Source organism: Bemisia tabaci, unplaced genomic scaffold, assembly GCF_918797505.1.
Source record: "Bemisia tabaci unplaced genomic scaffold, PGI_BMITA_v3".
Lineage (NCBI taxonomy): Eukaryota > Metazoa > Arthropoda > Insecta > Hemiptera > Aleyrodidae > Bemisia > Bemisia tabaci.
In genome coordinates this window covers 199,777-218,828 of record NW_027311742.1, presented here as the reverse complement: position 1 = coordinate 218,828, position 19,052 = coordinate 199,777, and the positions used below count along the sequence as shown (strand labels likewise).

At 38.0% G+C, this 19,052-nt stretch overlaps 1 protein-coding gene across 1 annotated transcript in view; it reads right to left on the bottom strand.

The window, feature by feature from the left end:
* The window catches only part of LOC109033299 (cadherin-86C), a 53,635-nt gene that overhangs the window by 17,103 nt on the left and 17,480 nt on the right, over nt 1–19,052 (bottom strand). Inside the window, exons 2-15 of the mRNA XM_072305729.1 lie at nt 17,482–17,669; nt 16,385–16,626; nt 12,546–12,629; nt 11,764–11,889; nt 10,955–11,098; nt 9,716–9,839; nt 9,190–9,382; nt 8,359–8,449; nt 6,179–6,331; nt 5,583–5,769; nt 3,740–3,868; nt 2,707–2,882; nt 1,793–1,889; nt 1,246–1,365 (exon numbers count right to left, since the gene is read on the bottom strand). Of these exons, the coding sequence (XP_072161830.1) occupies nt 1,246–1,365; nt 1,793–1,889; nt 2,707–2,882; nt 3,740–3,868; nt 5,583–5,769; nt 6,179–6,331; nt 8,359–8,449; nt 9,190–9,382; nt 9,716–9,839; nt 10,955–11,098; nt 11,764–11,889; nt 12,546–12,629; nt 16,385–16,626; nt 17,482–17,656 (2,041 nt within the window). The 5' untranslated portion in view covers nt 17,657–17,669. The remainder of the gene's footprint in view (nt 1–1,245; nt 1,366–1,792; nt 1,890–2,706; nt 2,883–3,739; nt 3,869–5,582; nt 5,770–6,178; nt 6,332–8,358; nt 8,450–9,189; nt 9,383–9,715; nt 9,840–10,954; nt 11,099–11,763; nt 11,890–12,545; nt 12,630–16,384; nt 16,627–17,481; nt 17,670–19,052) is intronic.

Here is a 19,052-nt window from a genome sequence, read left to right as displayed (position 1 = left end):
GAATCCGGTGTTGCCAAATAGCTGGATCCGCTTCTGACATAAATTATTACACGTTTTTCGCTTAGTTACTTACTTTTGCTTTCGGTTCAATCCGTAGTAACTACTACATTATTTTCAAAATATTCAAGTGAGTTTCGTTTTTTAAGAGAAAACCAGCTGAAATGTCAGGATGAAATTTTCTAAATATTTTTTAGTACGTGAAAAAAAATTCAGAAAAAAGTTTGAAGAAAAATGTTGGTTATTTTCCTTTAAAAATAAAATATGAGCGGCAATTTACAACGTCGCGATCAATGATACTCTCCGTTCGACTTAAGGTGATTCGATGGACGCTATATTTTGTGTCAAAACGACATGCGATTTATCGCATCGATTGGTTCCATTTTTCCAGCTGCTCGTCATTTTTCTCGAATTTTGAGATCGCAATTCTGTTGTCAGGAGACTAAAGAATTCACTTACCAATTTTGACAAACAAATTCAACGAATATAGGCGTGGTTTTTTTAGAGAGAAAATATCGTATTCGAGTGCAGTTGCGGTATCAGTATCGAATGCGATGTTTTTCCTCTAGAAAAACCGCGCCTGTATTACGTTGAATTTGTTCGTCAAAATTGGTACCTAAGTGAATTCTTTAGTCTCCTGACAACAGAATTGCGATCTCAAAATTCGAGAAAAATGACGAGTAGCTGAAAAAATGGAGCCAATCGATGCGATAAATCGCAAGTCGTTTTGACACAAAGTCACCATCGAACCGTCGCACTGTGGATCGAATCTATTGGAGAGGTCGGACATGAAATTTTTGACCGAAACTGCAAATTTTGATGTTTATTCCATAATATTTTAACTCTAGGGGTGTTTTAAAAGGAAATTTTTACGAGAAAACCAATGGAGCCTCTTTTAGAACCTCAAAGTTTCGTATAGACGGAGTTATAAGCGTTTGAAGTTTCTAAATTTTGTCCGGCCTCTCCTATTGACTGGATCCACCGTGCGTCGTCCATCAAATCACCTTAAGCCATCAATCATTCCATTATACATGATAGCACAGACGAAGGATTATTGTGATACATTTGTGGATTTGAGAAAAACCGTTTAAGATTATAAAATTACTCTGCTCGTCTATACCATTGCCCAGGGTAATGGAACGAGAAACATGGGCAAGGAAACATTGCAATTTCCCCTGTTCTCTTTGACAAACAAAGGTTTGTTCCAAACAAGGTGATAACTCTTTTGCAGTCGTCATGTAAGCTTACCTAAATCGTAAGCTCGCACGGTGAGAACCTGGACAGTTGGTTTTACAGGGTTCGCTTGTCGTTTTAGTCGTCTTCTGAGTCTGGATAAATCGTTTGACGGATTACGGACGGTCAGTTCACCTGCAAAAATATATATTCCATGAATTTGATTTCTCCGTGTAAATAAAGGATGGAAGATTAACGACCGAATAAGATAGGTTTCCTTGCGCACTAAGAGGTAAGAACTTTTTTTTTGATCAATTTTTGAATAAAAAGGAATGTATTATTGGCCCGAAAGGAATGGTCCTTTGACTGAATGACTGAATTGATTATGAATTTTGTTTAATTTTTTTTTTTTTTTTTTTTTAAATGATTGATTAATTTTTGAAGATGAAGGACTTTATTGTTGACCCAAAATGAATGGTCCTTCGACTGAATGATTGAAATAATTATACATTTTGTTTAAATGATTTTTTTTTAAAAAAATGCACATGTGAGGACAGATTTCTGAGTATCCATAGACTTCATTTTGAATTGAGGGGGCATAATATGAGGGAGGAAAACTCACCTGTGTCCGGATCCAACGCAAACTTATTTTCGTAATTTCCACTGATTATCTCATACTTCACGACGTTGTTAGGTGATTCTGCGTCCTTGTCGATTGCCTGTAAAATCAAGCATTTAGAGAGATCATGAGATTTTGATGGCTTGAGCTGAGGGAGGCATATTCTGACGGGAAAAAAGGAAAATGATAATTTACCGTAAAATTTAGCTATAGCAAAGAATATGGGGATGGTGCAATAGGTAAAATTACACTGTTCACAATTAATCCTCCACATCGTAAACTTTTATCATCATTTTTCACATTTCCTTCGCGAAAATGTCAAGGAAAAGCCGGTTTCTAGATTCCATCAATTCATTTTCAATCTCGGATAAAATTTTTGGATTTGTCGAAGAATAAAGCAAACCAAAAATTGAAATTTTGGGTTCAAAGCTTCGTTCAATCAACAACAGATTAAAATTCACTGAAAATTACCGGCCAGTCCATGACTTAGCTGTCCAAAAATTATGTAACGCTCTAGGGGGTTGGTGGGTCTTAATCCTTATGTGACTGTGCGTGACAAGAGGTGAAGGTATCAAGTACAGAGTCATTTAAAAGTATGAATAGTAGATTTCCGATTTATTTCTTTTCTTTCTAAGTTTCATATGCTGTTGTTTTAATTCTTTTTGTCTTGAAAGCAGATCCTACTAATTAACAGAAGTTAAGTCCCTCTTTTCAGTGAGAAAATTTTCTCTTTTTTTAAAGAAAATGGAGGGAGGTCGGGCCAAATTTACGTCATTTTTTTAAGGATGTCGGATCAGCGTCGACGCATACAAGGGGTGGCGGGGGTGTCAAAATCGAAGAATCACATTACGTAATTTATGGATGAATTTATTTATCTATTAGAGATAATCTCGCAAAACAGCTGACAATGCACTCACCTTAACAAAAGCTCTCTCAGAAAAATTTTGCAGATCTGGTGTTAGTATAAACTGAGTGGGATTCTTTTCGAAGGTAGGCGTTTCATCGTTGATATCAATTACTCGAAGGATGAAAGGCACTGTCGTTCGTAGACCAACTCCCTCCATGTCACGTGCTTCGATGAAAAAATGAAACTCTGGAGTGATATAAACAAAGGTTTTTTACAGTCAACTTCGTGAAATCAAAAGAAATATTCCCTAATTTATTAATGCAGAAAACGTCGCGATGTTGTTTCAACTTTCAACCTTTAGCCGAGCCATCAGACATTTCAAAATCAAAGTATTGGTAAAGCTCGCTTTGAAATCAAAGGATTCATCATGAATACATATTAAGTGACATACCTATGAATTCAAGAAAATGATGGGCTCGAAGTTGAACGATAACGCACGGAGTGTATGCTCAAAAGAGATTTAAGCATGGTGTGTCACTGTGCCTCAAAGAGCATGGTAAAATCTACTGTAATTTTTTGCCGTGTTATACATGCAAATTTAAAAATCTAAGTCTCTCAATCACCATGATGTCATTAAACATATTCTTGAATTTTGACTCTTCAGTAATAATAGCGGCAAAGTTGAAATTTTTCCAAATCATTCTCTGGATGTAACTGATTGTGCTTGATGAAAGTCCATGTTGCATAGAAAAAAAATTGGACGGTCTGGCTTAATCGTCCTCTAGTGCGCAAGTCGCAATTAGTCTGCGAATTGCAAAGTGCCCATCTTTTTGATGCGTGGAATTTATGTTGTTGATCGTATAAACCCGCTAAAATTGATGTGAAAATATTGCAATTTTATGGTAAAAAAATCGCACAATTATTGAATAAAATGCAATTTTTACTCAAATATTTTCTTTACCTAACTCTACTTGGGTTTTTTTTACTCTAAGTCAATTTATACAAGACGGACTAATTTTGGTCACGGCTTATGGGCACATTGGTTTAAATCCCTGAAACCACCAATATCACAATAGATAATAATTTAATAGAAAGGTAAGCACCTGGCGCCTCCTCTCTGTCGAACCCGTGATTGTCGGACGATATTTTGACTTCTCCGGTCAGACGATCGAGAATGAGAGACGTGTTTTTGTAGCCCAGAATCCCTGTGTACCGAACACTTCCGAAAGCACCTGAAACACAGAATAAAACGATAAGTCGCAGGAATTTACTGTGGTGCAATGGCAATTTATTATGCTGGCACTACTGTCATTTACTAATCTCTCGCAATAAGCCTGTGTCACACTATCAAAATACCCCATCAAAATTTAAAGGTCAAGAGCTGTGATTGGTCCAAGTCATCGAATAAGCCAATCACAACACCTGACCTTGATATTTTGATGGCTAGTTTTGATAGTGTGACACAGGCTATGATCAAGTAATGTGACTCATCACGGGACCTCAGATTACAAAAATTCCACTTTCAGTTATTGAAACCAGAGCATAAAGAAGTATTCTAGGATAATTTGCGACGAGAAACGTCCAAGAGTGTCGTACCGAACCGGAGTTATGCCGATTTAAATATTGCAGTTCTGAACTACATTTTGAAAAAAGTTGGACGTATTTCTGTTAAACGGAACTAAGCGCCACTTTGAGTTCCTTGGAGGATTTCAGAATCCCGGATAGCGCGTTCTGTCAAACGGAACTAAGCGCAATGAAAAAGCATTGCGAGTATAGGACGCAACGAGCATCGCGGTCCGCAACAACCGCCAATCCAAGCCCCCTCACCCTTCATTCCCTATGGCGCTTACTTCCGTTTGACAGAAATACGTCCAGTTATAATAATCTATCACATGTTCAAAACTCAAAATTGCCCTACTGTGGGACAAACAGGGTAAAACCTCGGACACGGGGGTGTACTCTTGTTTTGGATAATAATGGGATCTTACTTAGAAAAGTCAATTACATCAAGCAGAAACCCGCTTCCTTTCTGCTATTTTACTCTTGATTCAAAATAAAATCTTCTAGGCGGCATGCTTAAGAATGTTTCTGCCTAAATCGAGTCACTTTTTTCCCTAATGAAATTCAAAAATCATGCTAAACATTATTAAATACGGATGCTAGGACTTAGTGAGCTTTTGGACTAACACTCTCTATTTGTGCCGTAGTAGCTTGATTTATTTTGCGAGGAACGCTCCGTATTCTTAAGGGATGCCTGTCACTCTTAGTATGTTGAATAGTATGTTCAATTTCGTCCGTGCAACATCTCTGTTATAAAATAGTTGCTTGAGGCGGCCAGCCAACGCGACCGCGCATTGGCGCCTACAAACCTAAGGGGATACTTCAAGCATTGCGCAATGCGTGAAGTATCCCTGTTAGGTTTGTAGGCGCCAATGCTCGTTTCGTACCGGTAGCGCGCCGCCGCCGGGATATAATGCAACTTTACACGTTCATTTGACTCTAATTTTAATTTTTGGAACTTCTTGGCTTTGTTTTCCCCCGCGAGATGGAGTGGACCCAGCACCATTTCTCCACCTTGTCACATAAAGTTCGTCGGGCCACTTCCTAATGTTTTTTTTTTCTTCTTCTTCATTTAAACGTTCAGTTCGTTGCCTCTCTGCCGTAAGAGAGTATCTCAATCTCTACTTGAGCCCAGTTCTTCGTATAACTCCGTGCTTTCAGAGGCTCATGTGGAGATGAAGATATGCCCTTACGTCAGAGGAGCGACAAACTGGCACAAAAATGAACGAAATCGCTCGCAGTTCATTTTTTCACCAAGTAGAGAGTTTTGGTCGTCGAAAACTGAACATCCAATTTTCCACCCAAGTCGACAAAAATCGTTTCACTGAAAATGTTGCCTGCATTATACGAGGTCCTTTACTGTTGTTGCTTTAGCCATTGACTTACCCTCGTCCTTATCCGTAGCGTTAACTTGAAGAACCTTAGTGTTGGCAGTTATGTTCTCTGGAATTTGAGCTTCGTAGCGCGAGCTGAGGAACTGCGGTGGGTTGTCGTTGACATCGTTCAAGTATACGAGTACTGATGCATTACTCGAGAACGGCTTCGTTTCAGAGCCGAGCTCTTTGGCCACTATCTTGCAACAAACGCAAACCAGTTTAACCATTAACTCGCATTCAAGAGAATGTCTGTGTGATTGCTGTGATATAAACCTCGACTTCAGGAGTTATTTAATGAAAGTAATAGTACCGACATTTTTGGCTCAGAAACTGAAATTCCGGACAGTTTACCAAAATGCAATTACCTGAACTGAGGTTTTGGAAAAAATTTATTGATGCGTTCTTTTAGGAACTACAAAAAATTCATATCTGCATAAATATTCGAGGGAAAATATATATTTCACGATTTTTTTAGTTGGGTGAGAAAAAATGGCAGTCTCATTTCTAAATGGCTTTGTGCTGTTTGCTCTTTTCTTCTGCTCTTTGCGGAAGAATAACGTGTTTCGAGCTAAGGGATCCTAAAAAAACTTTTTTCTTTTTTTTTACCATAAATTGGATAGAGCGGCGTTGTTCGTAGTCTAAGAGGGCGCTGTTGCGGACTCGAATCATAAAGTTCGCGTGCCGCTCCGCCACGCCTGGCGTTATCTCGAATGTTCCGTTCTGGCCCTCCAAAGATAAAGAAAACACCCCCTGCTTGCCCTGGAACATGAAACAAGTGACTAACAATAAGTAGATAATTAGATCAGAACTTTCTACGGTTTTATGTCTAGTCAGGAAAAAAGTTTGACCTGTGATTCTGTCTGAAGATAAAAACACTGAACTATGAGACAGAGCCAGAATAAAAGCGCTGAATTACTTGTTGCCTCATCAAGTTTATCCCAACTCAAATTAGCGGGCATTGTCCTAGATCATTTTTCAGAATAAACATTGGCGGATCCAGCAATTCGGCAACACCGGATTTCCTTCACTTAAACCTATGAAAATGTGTCGATTCTTGGAGGGGCCAGGTGCTCCGACAAGAATCGATTATTTATCATAGATTTCAATGGAGGAAATCCGGTGTTGCCAAATCGTTGGATCTGCTTATGCGAATAAATCCCGCGGACGAATAATCTCTGAATTCCAAAGAGTTCATGAACTAATAGACAAGGTGTGAATTAAGCATTATGATATATTTTTTCTCATCAAATGTCTCGTGAAGCACGATTTTTACCGAAAATTACTACAAGTAACTCCTCACAAAAATACTAACGTTTTTTATGCATAAATTTAAACTTACCGCTCGCCAAAAAAAAAGGAAGGAGAAAAAATCTACGTGAGAGTTGCATCGCACACTAAACGTTACCAAAACAGTCTTGGCGGCATGAAAATATGACAACCTCAATATCAGCGGTTTGGCTCTGCTATCGCACACTTTTTACACTTTAAAGAACACATATTGGAAAAGAAGCACTGCTCAATCAAGAAACCTGCCAAAATCGTTGTATTGCGCGGTTTTGTTTATTCAAGTAGCTCTTGTTTCTTATGTGAGCGGAGGAAAAACATCTTCGTGACTAATGGCATCGGCGGATCTAGCAAACTGGCAAAATTGTTTTTCTTCATTTAAACCTATGAGAATGTATCGATTCTTAGAGGGGTCAGTGCTTCCGTTGAGAATCGATTATTTTACATAGGGTTGAATGGGGGAATCCAGTGTTGCCAATTTTCTGGATCCGCTTCTGACTAATGATAATGAATAATATCTCGGTTTGGAGTTAATTTTAGTACTTTTCCTTGCGCAAATCGTGTTCTACGTGAAAAATTAATGGGGAATCATACATTAAAATACTTAAATTCGTACCTTGTCGAGTAGTCTAATGCGCTCTCAACCGGTTCCGGTGCGTGAGTGGTTTTATGCACCTACTGTATTAGAAGTTTTCTTGTGAACAGATTTTTTCTAACCAACATTATGGAAGCAGCGTATCACCAAATCTCTGAGAACAATTTTGTGACACGTAAACTAGCACTTCAAATGGTAGATTGGTTAACGAATGACGCGAAATATTTGAAGGCGCTAGGATACAACTATTCGTACTTGAAGGATCTCTGAGATGCATACACGCTAAATCGAAGGCGCACAAGACTTGTTTGCACTCATACTGATCAGCATCGCTCTGTTTAAGTTTCTGACTGGTTTTTCAGTGTTGCTGACCACTTCCTAAGTTACTTTGCAGTAACTGGGGTACTTCTTACGAGTAGAAAGATAGATTATATTGACTATTTTCAATATTTATACTACCCATTGAATTTGGGTAGTTCATAACTTCGGAAGTTATGCTTTCGGAGCCACCAGTGCTTTACATGAAATTTTGACGAGGTGAGGTGCATTTCATTTTAGAAGTTTATGATCTGCTTTGATCCATTATTTTAAGCAAAAATATGTTTAAAATCTACACGTAGCGCAGCGGTGCCTCTGATAGAGATGTTCAAAACCACGTCACATACCATTAGGAAAAACACGTGTTAAATCTATGGTAAATCTTGCAAATGAATATTACCGTTTTCACAAAAGGTTCTCGAATGATAAAAAAAAAATTAAAAAATCCTGAGCGATTTTTTCCTCTGTCTAGATGATTTCCGGGGTTATTTGCATCAAAGATGCGAGAGCCCAAAATGTAAATGCACGGTAAATTCACAAGGACAGATCGCTTGCGCAGAGATTAATTATCAAGTATACTTCAACTTACCATATCATCATCATGAACTTGTGTTGAATACGCTTCGCTGAATACAAGAGCTGTCCCTTGCAAACTATTTTCATCCAGACGACAAACATAACTGAAAATAGTAATACACGTATGATATGGGAGATGAATTAAAGCTATAAATTATCCAAATTTAAAAAGAGCCGTCGGATATGGCAAACAAAAAACACGTCTATTTATAAATTCATAAACACTAAAATGTATCGACTGAAATTATTAAACAGTGTGAAAGTCAAATTTAAGAAAATTGTCAATGCATATCGACATGTACAAAACATTTTCTGAAATTTAGACTGTATGCAACTCCCTTCTTTGTTAAAAATACATATTCTCCCTTGACAATATACTCTACAACCCTCCTCCATGTGAATACTGAATTAATATATGCAAAATGAAAATATAAAGATCTTATGATTTTAAAATATTACAGCTCCCTTCAGATTCTCTCCATGAGAATGAACGCACTAATCCTTAATTTTATTTAAGCCTGAGAGAGACAAAACCAACCAGCGTGCAACTTAGTTTTCCTTCCACTCATTGGTTGTACAATTGGCCTACCTTGGCAATGAAACAGTTGTATCACGCATTTTTGGCTCTTTCGTCTATGTTTGAATGCAAGTGCATGCAAAATACATTGCATTATGCACAAAGAGTAGATAAATTGTGGGGACGGCATCTGAAATCGCTACATATTTAGATAATACTTTAAGCTTGAACTTTTTTTAAAAAAAAATTAAATTTATGTATCAGAATAAGTAAGAACGAATCTTCTCTCTGAGGAAATTTAAATCAAAGTTTGGGCGTAAAGTTTACCTAGGATTATCGAAGTAAGGAGGGGTGTTTCCAGCTTCTCCCAAGAGTAACGCTATAGTCATGATAGAGGAAAGTGGAGGTGGTTCTTTAGGATTTGTAGCTTCCTCCTCGGCGATAATGCTCAATAAAATCGGTTGGTGTGAGCGGGCAATTACACTCAGTTCCTTCAACGGCCTTGCTAGAAAAATATCCCCTGAAAATTTTCCAAGAACACATCATCACAAAGGAGTTCAGTCCCGTCTAAACCATAGTTTACTATTATTCCAATCACAATAATTTTAGAAAAAGATTTTCTTGAAAATGGGGAAAAACTTGAAGCTTTGCATTGAAAATAAGAGAAGTATGGAGGATACTTTGAAAAAGGTCTAACAAATGAATCATCCGATGAAGAAATTCACTTTCATTCAATGAAGGTTTAATTTTTTGTATTTATTTTTTTAAAATTTTTTTTACAAAATGAAATGCTCATTCCGGAGGAAAAGGATCTGTTACTTACTTTTGCCGGAGACAAAATTTGCAATGTTACCTGTTTTTCTATCGATGTTAAAAAATACGGTGAACGGACTACCCTCAGAAACTAAACCGTATTTGATAGGTCTTGGTGTGCCTCTGTCTCCATCAATAGCAGTGACTCGGGTTACAAAATCGCCCTGTAATTAAATCCGCAAAGAAGAAAAAAGAAATACATATAAAACACGATGAAAAATGAAATGACGAAAGAAAAAATATTATCCGAGCAATACATAAAACGAGTGCTTGTAGAGCACATTATTCCATGATGTACAAGCATTAAAAACATATCTCTAGAGGCTGCAAATTTCAAAATATTTTTAGAAGATTCGTGAGGAGGACCCGTTTGAAAATGGAAAGTTTTATTATGAATAATTGAATTCAAACGCAATCTAAGAGCAATACATACTGTAGTGTTCCTTAAAAGTTAATATAGAAACGTCACCCTACCCAGTTGACACTGCCATCAATGAAAAACCAAAATAATCTTCGACGATGTGGGAAATATGGATTGCATTTTGCAATAGGGAGCCACTATCTCTAGGCCCTCACACAAAAAAAACCTTTCTGCATAGAGAAATCAGTGGCATATATGTTGTTTCTAAAATGAGCCAGGAATAGTGGTTCCTTATTGCAAAATTTGGTCCATTTTCAAAACAGAAAATGTCCGACGTCATTCGAATTTTCTGAAGGAGGTCTTGAATGGACCGCGTTTAACAGAAAGGAACCAAGCCACATCATCTATTGCTAAATTTGATTCGGCAATTTGATTTTATACATGAAAACGGTTATGCGGATTGTTGTGTAAATTTCAGTGAAAATTCTCCAGGGTGAGAAGCAAATTCCTTAAAATTTTCAAAAGAATCTCCACAATAACGTTCTCACATAAAAAATTAAATTGCCCAGTTAATTTGGCAATAGCTGATGTGGCTTGGTTCCTTTCTGTTAAACGCGGTCCAAATTATCAACACTATTGCATGAGCAATTACGAGAATTCGCTAGTTTCAGCAGTCACAGATCAGGATCTACCGTTGGTTACCGACTCTCGTAAATGCCTTCAAAAGGAAGGTTATGCAACCGAGCATCGCATCCAAGTTAAAATAGTTATCTCACAAGATTGTGTAAAAAGTGCTGCGTACTGTGCCCAGGGGAACGCACTCACGACTTCACGAGGAGCCTTCATGATGGTGCCTTTTGTATCTCCATTAATTTATTGAGTTGTTTTTACATATTTTTAAATTTGAACTTTGTTTACCTCCTTCAAAGAGCTCCTCAACTTCGTCACGGGATTTTGATGTTGTTGGAAAATTGGAGGAGTATCTTGTACATCTTGAACGACGATCACCAGCTCGAAACCAGCAATATTTCGTGAGTCTCGTCCCACCTCCACCGCCATATCCTGGAAAAGTGCTCGAGTATTTTAAAGTTTTGTCAAAATTTTCGAAAAATAAAACGGAATTGCCTACCTTATCTAACCTATTTCTTCAGGAATAGGTTTCGTGAGTCTGAAAAAACAGAACCAACGGTTGATTTTTTTTTCTTTTCTGTATAATTTTTTTCACTAATTCAAACATAATTATTAATTCGAAACACGCACACTAGTCTAAAGTTGGCTGCAGGTGCTTGACACAAAGCCATTAAATAACAGAAAAAAAGAGAGAAAAAAAAACATAATTGATCTTTATAAATTTTATGATGATATCGGTAATTTTTTTTTTTTAAAAAAAGAGACCATTATTGTGGATTTTGGAAAGTAACAAATCGCTGCGCAGTGCGCATCGCTGTAATGTTTTTGTCATTTAAAGTTGATTCTCTAAAATTCGATGCAAAACTCTCTCCAAATTTCGGTTAGTTTTATTTTCTCAATAAATTTCGGCGTCAGTCAATACCACAATCGAGATTTTAAGTGATATATATTTTTCCACCCTTTTTTTTCTTTAGACGTCATTATCACAACAAGTAATAACGTTATTTTGAAAATCGGAATTAAAATGATGAAATCGTAAAAATAAAGCAGTCTATCGGATAGTGATTAAGATGTTGCATAATGTTGCACATATTTACCGTTGCAAATACCCAAAGCTTGTACATTGTTCGTCTTTCAAAGTCTAGAGGTTGTGACAGGAGAATAATGCCTGTTGTCGTGTCTTTTGATGGTTGAGACTGCCGGAAGGAGAACTCTGTTGTGCCCTGAAATAAAAAAAGTTCCCATTGTCATTACATGCAATGAAACTTTCATTTTTACTCACCTTATCATTAAGTTTATAATTATCACTAATCCATTTTGAAAAATTACAAAAAGAAAACGATACGCCAAAAGGATTAAACATTTGACGGAAACCCTCGGCACCTGAGTTCGCTAAGCTCTTACAGAGGAGCCTGTGTGCATAGACTATTGCTCATGTTGTATAATTATTTTTCCCTCTGTGATAACTGATAATGGACTTACCATGAAAATATTTTTACAAATTAAAGAGAAGATCCGTGAATGTAATAAAATATAAAAGTCCTCGCTGCATTAGCGTATGTTCTCTTTTATCATAATCTCTGTACTTAAAACCCGGATATTCCCGTAATTATCACGACATAATAAATATTTCTCAGATTTTCCTTGGTGCGATGGAACAGGCCTCACATGTGAAGCCATCATAATCATTTCGACGGTTAAGTACTTCTCGTTGGGTTATGCAATATTTCGCTTCATATGCGGCCGGCTAAAGAATGATTTACAACTGAGAATGTTGCTTTATGATGTTACTTGATTAGCCCGACACAAAAGGCAATAGTATCTGATTACATTTACTAAAGGAAGAGCTTTCATCACCATAGATAAGAACTTAACTTACCCATAGCTCCAACATAGCAGGTTTCTTTGATTCCAAGTTTTTTCGAACAACCACGTACTCTAATTCAGTCCCAACTTTTGTGTTCTGTGAATAAAAATTCAGGAATTATTAAAGGGGAAAGGTGAAATTGATGAAAGAAACAATATAATTAAAAAGTATACCTATGATTAGGATTATGGGATTTAAATGTTAGTGTACTGAAAAGGAAAAACGAGCACGATAAAATATGGTAAGAGGCTGCCCTAGATATAATACTCAGACAGATACCTGCGTAAAGCTGTTATGTGTTTTAACGCATAGCAGTTACATATGTACGTAGACCATATTTTACAGACTAAATTTAGGTACGTGTAGTAAAGAACATTTAGGCAAGTACAAGTACAAGCTCGGTAAGTATATACATTCACTAAGAAAACCACGAAAATAATTCATAAAAAAGTAGATCGCAAAAAAATTTTCTACTGTGAGTGCTTGGAGTCAAATTGCCTACTTGCGTTGCAAAAACAGTTTACTAAAATAAGGGTTTTAGGTGAGTGGCAGTCATAAAAAGGCGCGGTTATTTAGTACCTATTTTAAGTGTCTAGCAAATAAGCAACACATCAGATTCAATCATTCATTTGGAAGGAAAATGGGGAGTCCGTTTGAAAGGGCCGTAAAGCCATTGAAATGTTCGCGGCATCCATAATGAAGCTGTTGCTTTTCATGAAGTCTATCAATAATCCTCGACATTTGTCAAGGCTTTAAACGACTGGCTGGGTTGTCAAATTCATTCACGAATCTTCAATATTTTACTATGTAGTCAATGTCGACTTAAACACCGGGACTTTAATTTTTTACTCACAAGCTGCTTTTTGAAATTTTCTATGTGTTCATCACATTCCACGTGACACTTCGATGAAAAAAACTTCTGATTGGGTGTTCGCATGCAAAATTTATCTAATTAGGTTCATTTTCGGACGGTGGTAGATGAGAAACATAATGTAAAATGGTGTACAGAAAGTTCAGGTGAATCTCTATGAGAGGTGAACAGACATCAAAATATTGAACAAATTTTTTTGATAGATTGTTTTCGCTTTTCATTGGAAAAAACAATAAAAACTAATATTAGAGGCCGCTTAATTTTGCTAACTTCTACTGAAATATGTATTTTAAAATCTCCAAATTAAAAGTAAAGTATCAGCAAATAGAATATCGCATCCGATCCAGAGAAAATTTGATAAATGTTTGCAATCCTGCTCAGAGGTTCCTTGATTTCACCGGAGTTTTTATTCTCTTTTAACGCGGATGGGATGGGCATGTACGGTCGTACGGTAGAATTTGAAGAAAATTTATGCACCTTCGCATGTTTTCGGATATGCAGCAACTCAATCATCGCGCAGAAATGCTCACATTAGGACGCTGCTGTCAACATGACCAAGATACCACGTTGAGAATGAAAAAATATGTTCGATAAATCATCCAAGTCAGTAGGTTTGATCAATGAAACTTGAGAGATAATTTTTGAAAAAACGCTATATTGCAACATCATTTGTCGATCACTGCCGTCATGAGCTTTCGATCAACTATCAATAATCAGTTAACATCGACAAAACTTGATACCCTGTCTTTTGTGTTACCCTTCGGTGAAATTTACCATTTGAAATCCGCTTAAAGTGAGACAACTTTTTGATCAGAGAGCGCTTTAAAAACCCAAATATCTCCAATGATCATGACGTAGAAAATTAGTATTCGAAGAAAATTCTATTGGTTTTTTGCCAATACATGAGATACGACCATTGAAACACGAATCTGAGACGCACGAAACCGGCCTCCTTTTCGGCAGGCAATTATCCTATACCTTCCAAACTGACTGAAAACAGATAAAACTTGATTGTGAAACCTGAGAGAAAGCGTTGGCAGCTGTTTTTTTATCTAGCGTCGAGATCACTATGAAAGTTGACCTCGACTGTAAAACAAACCAGGTGTTGCACAAGCTTTTCTCCCAGCCACAATATACTGCAATTTGACAAACATTGCTCTGCATTCAACGTACGATGCGGTCTGTTGCTTAAGGTACAATTCACACGCTTATGCATGCATTTTTCTTTACGTATGGCAATGAATCAATAATGTGGCAGACACAAGAAGAAACCTCCCTTCATTTTGACATAGAATCGATAAAATTGTAGACAAGAGGGAGAGAAGCGTTCCTTACGAAAGAAAAGAATTTGAAAATAACGTCTTTATTCAGTTTTCCCTTTCAACTCTCTATTTCACTGGAAAAACCCGTTAGATGAGAACAGAGATATGCATTTCGGCTGTGTTCGTTTGCGTTAAGCTCTCTTGTTTGCTAAGTTCGAGAACCTCGGAAAGAGATCCGCTTTCCACGCTTACACCACCGCAATTTTTAACTTATATTGAGGAGAAATCATACTTATATTCTATTCTATTACGCGATCCTGAACGCATGGCATTTTTTGCGATTTTACGGGACAGAACCTTCCACACAGATGCACTACGCTATTTATGGAACACGCAGAAAAAGTTCAGAAATTTTGAAAAATTATCAACAAGTTAGTGAAACTGAAACTATCATATTTTTCATCTCATATATGTGCGTTGTGCGCGTCGCACTGTCCTAAGTTTTTGGCGTATTTTGAAAAGTTAGGGGTGATGAGGGACGCCTCTGTTACCTTGTGATATCGCATTCCGTACCCTTAACTACCACCCTAACTACTACCTTAATTAGAGCTTTGATAACCGGCACTGTCATGGACGCCATTAGTTATGATGTTACCATAATATATTTCTTGTCACACCGCAACTGATAAAAACGATACCAATGCCACAAAAAAATGCAATACTAATGTATCCGTCGGAGGCAAGTAGCAGTTGGCGACAAATTGCATTCTTGCGTTGAATAAGAAGATGTAAAAATTCAGAATTAAAGAAACAAGATAGAGAGCACTGCTCATTGTGCTTGGAATTCAAACCGACTTCCTCTTCCTAATCTTCTTCTTCCTCTGTTCCTCCTTCCTCTTCTTCTTGAATGCATGGTACCAGCTAGCACCCTCGCGCGTGCATGTAGTGAGATAAGTGACCTTAGTTGGGTTTGGTTCGAGTAGGCAACTAAACTAACTGCCTAGCAAAGCGGAGCGTATCGCCGGGATTTGAAGGCGCTCCCTGCTCCGATCGTGCTTTTGAAGTTTTTACCAATGAAACTTTGTCGATGCGGATTGTTGCACTTGGACTAATTGACACGCATGCCGCTTGCAAATAGCCGGCGATTTTTGACTGCCTACGACATACAGTAGAGTCTCGATTATCCGCGCCTCGATTATCCGCGATTCGGATTATCCGCGGTCTGTGGAGCGGACTTTTTTTTACTTGTTCTATTTCTTTTGAAAGCGACCGGGACCGAACGGAGAAATTTGGGGTCATTCCTCTCCTCTTTGGAAAAACCATCTTTCTATTTGTATGTGCACTTGCAGGCCTCCATTGTTACCTGAGTGTTAAAAACGAAGGTAGAAATGGGTCGGAGCACTTTCAGCTCTTGGGAAAACCTTTTTTCTTCAAGAAATAAAGTTTAATTTGTTAAACAGATAACGGTAATTGATTCTTAGTTAATAATTATATTCTTTTCTAATGCGTGGTGAGTGTCTTTACTGATTCCTTTATAATGCAGTCTTCCCGATGACTTTTTCCGGCCGTCTTGCGTAGATTCGGATTATCCGCGATTTTCGATTATCCGCGGTATCTCGCGGTCCCAATTATCGCGGATAATCGAGACTCTACAGTATCAATAAATATCGAATTCCTGTATAACTTTGGCCTAATTTACTTGATAACAGATTACAAACCTCAGGGACAACGATCAGGCCTGGGATGTGAGGGAAGATGGCGGTGACGTCAGTGCGGCCGTTGGTGGCGTGGATGGAGACGGGAAGGGTCGTCGTGAGTCCTTTCGTATCTTTCACCGTGAGCCGAAATTTGAAAACCTGTCCGGGCACTAACACTCTCTCCAGATAGACGTTTGCGTCGCAGTGCGTCACGTTCCGATCGCAAGGCAGGTTCTCAATCCGAATCACGTAACTTCCGTAATCTGGAGACATGAAAAAAAAAAATTATAATAATTCATTAAGGTTGTTCATACGAAATCAGTGCCTTCCAGAGGAGAGGAGGCCGTAAATGCTGCCGTGCTGAGGAAGAACGCCGTATGAGCCTTCAAACGTTGCCAAGTTCCCTTCGATAAAAACCGAATTTACCGAGAAAATCGTGAATTTTTCCCCCAAAAATTTTCAGACGCTTGAAAAACGCAAACGCAAAATTTGTGTGAAACAGGGCTCAAGTGGAAATTGAGATACGCCCTTACCGGTGGCGTGGCATGGTCTACCGTTTACACTTATGGAAAAGGATCGATAAACAGGGCGTTAGCGACGAACACCTTAATAATCGATTCTGTACCATAACCTCAAAAGGGAAAAGTCGAAAATCGACCATTCACGCCTCGCCACTGGCCCTTACGTCCGAGGGGGCTCAGGACGTTGCATCCACCTGCGATGCATCCACCCAGCTATTAGGTTAGATTAGGTTAGATTAGGTTAGATTAGGTTAGATTAGGTTAGATTAGGTTAGATTAGGTTAGATTAGGTTAGATTAGGTTAGATTAGGTTAGATTAGGTTAGATTAGGTTAGATTAGGTTAGATTAGGTTAGATTAGGTTAGATTAGGTTAGATTAGGTTAGATTAGGTTAGACTAGGTTAGATTAGGTTAGATTAGGTTAGATTAGGTTAAGTTAGGGTTAGGTTAGGTTAGGAAATTAGATAAGGGTGAATGCATCGCAGGTGGATGCAATGTCACGCACTTCGTCCGAGGTACGACGATATTGCGGTGGTTGTTTTCTCCTCATATGGAACATTGGAACGTGATGAAGATGGGAAGGTGGCGGTGGTATACCTGTTGCGTCGAAGGTGAGGGGGTGGTCCCGATCGGCGTCGGTCGCGCGGAGTCGGTAGATGATGGAGCCGACGGGTAGATCGGCCGGGACGAGGAGGTTCTTCATCTGGGTCGTCGCGTCGAACACCGGGTAGTTTCCTGCCACCGAGCCCACCAGAAAAGCGAACAGCCACATCCCTCTCCTATGCCTGAAACCCAAAGTAAAAACACAGAGGAATCAGTTGGAATGAAAACACACTGGAGGTGTCTCACAGGTAAAGCCCTGGATAGACGATCAAATTCCCGAACCAATTCCGATCAAAGTAGCATCAAAGTGTCGGGAGTCATCAGGCTTAAACTCATTAATTTGCTTCATTTTAAAATGAAAACTTGGCAGAAATGTTTCCTGTGGCAGGAGATGATGAATGGTGGCACTCCATTCTGATCTTACTTTGAACAAATAAGTGCGGCCCGTCAACATTTGATGATAGATGGTGACCATCAGTCATCAGCATGTCTACTTTAATCGGAATTGGTTCGGAATTTGATCGTCTATCCAGGACTTAACTTGCCACTTGTTTAAATCGGCCTGTTACAAACTTTTGCTGGAGCAAAAATAAGAGTTGTTACTCGTGTGAAATGCCTCAAAAATCACGATGAGCACATCAGTCAAGTCTAAAATGCACTCCTTGCTTCACAATTTGCATATGAAATTTGCGTTTTTTCGAGCTCTCCGCCTCAAAAACGATACCACGGCACAGGTGAACATTCCGTTAGAGGAGTTATTCCATCCAACCCCTGCTCACAAGAATACTACGCAATATTCAACATAGCTGCATCGTGTTTACATTCACATTTTTCTCGCGTTGATAGATATTCGTCTTAATTGACCTCATGCTCTCCTCAACTTGAGCGCGGAAGCGTCGGTCATGCTGAGCAGGGATTGAATAGAACGACTCCTCTAACGAAATGTTCACATATAACTCATATTTTAAATGAAATGTTAATTTCTTGTTTTGATTCATCTTTTCAAATTGTCTTTGGTAAATACTTGGTTTCATTTTTATCCTTGAAATTTCCGACACAAAATATGCCTTAAATGTACATTTTTTTTTTCTTATGAAATTGATTACTTCATTTTAAAAACATTTACATTTTTAATACGTGGTAAATATTTGTAAAACCTTTTTCAAGCAATGGCATCGATATGAATCTCAATTAGCCGTAGTTGTGATAAAAGAAACTATACAAAAATTAATAAAAGAGGAAAAAAACTAAGAAGAACGCAATTTTTTGTTTTTAACTTATTTGTACATCGACCTTCTTGAGTCAAATACGTCCAATTTTGAGCGTTTAGTTGCGCTTACACCACGCTGCAGCACAGTAAAAGCCCAAAACATAAAAGAATAAATTTGAATGCTTTGGAAATCATTCAATTTGACACGGAACTACTCTTATATTTACAAAAAAACACATTATATTTTCCAGTAGCACATATTTCTTTTTCATCAGTTTAAAAGGGAATAATCAATGCAGAGAGTGCAAACATTTCAAAATCATGAGTTGAAAAACGCTGACTCCGCGAGTTTAAA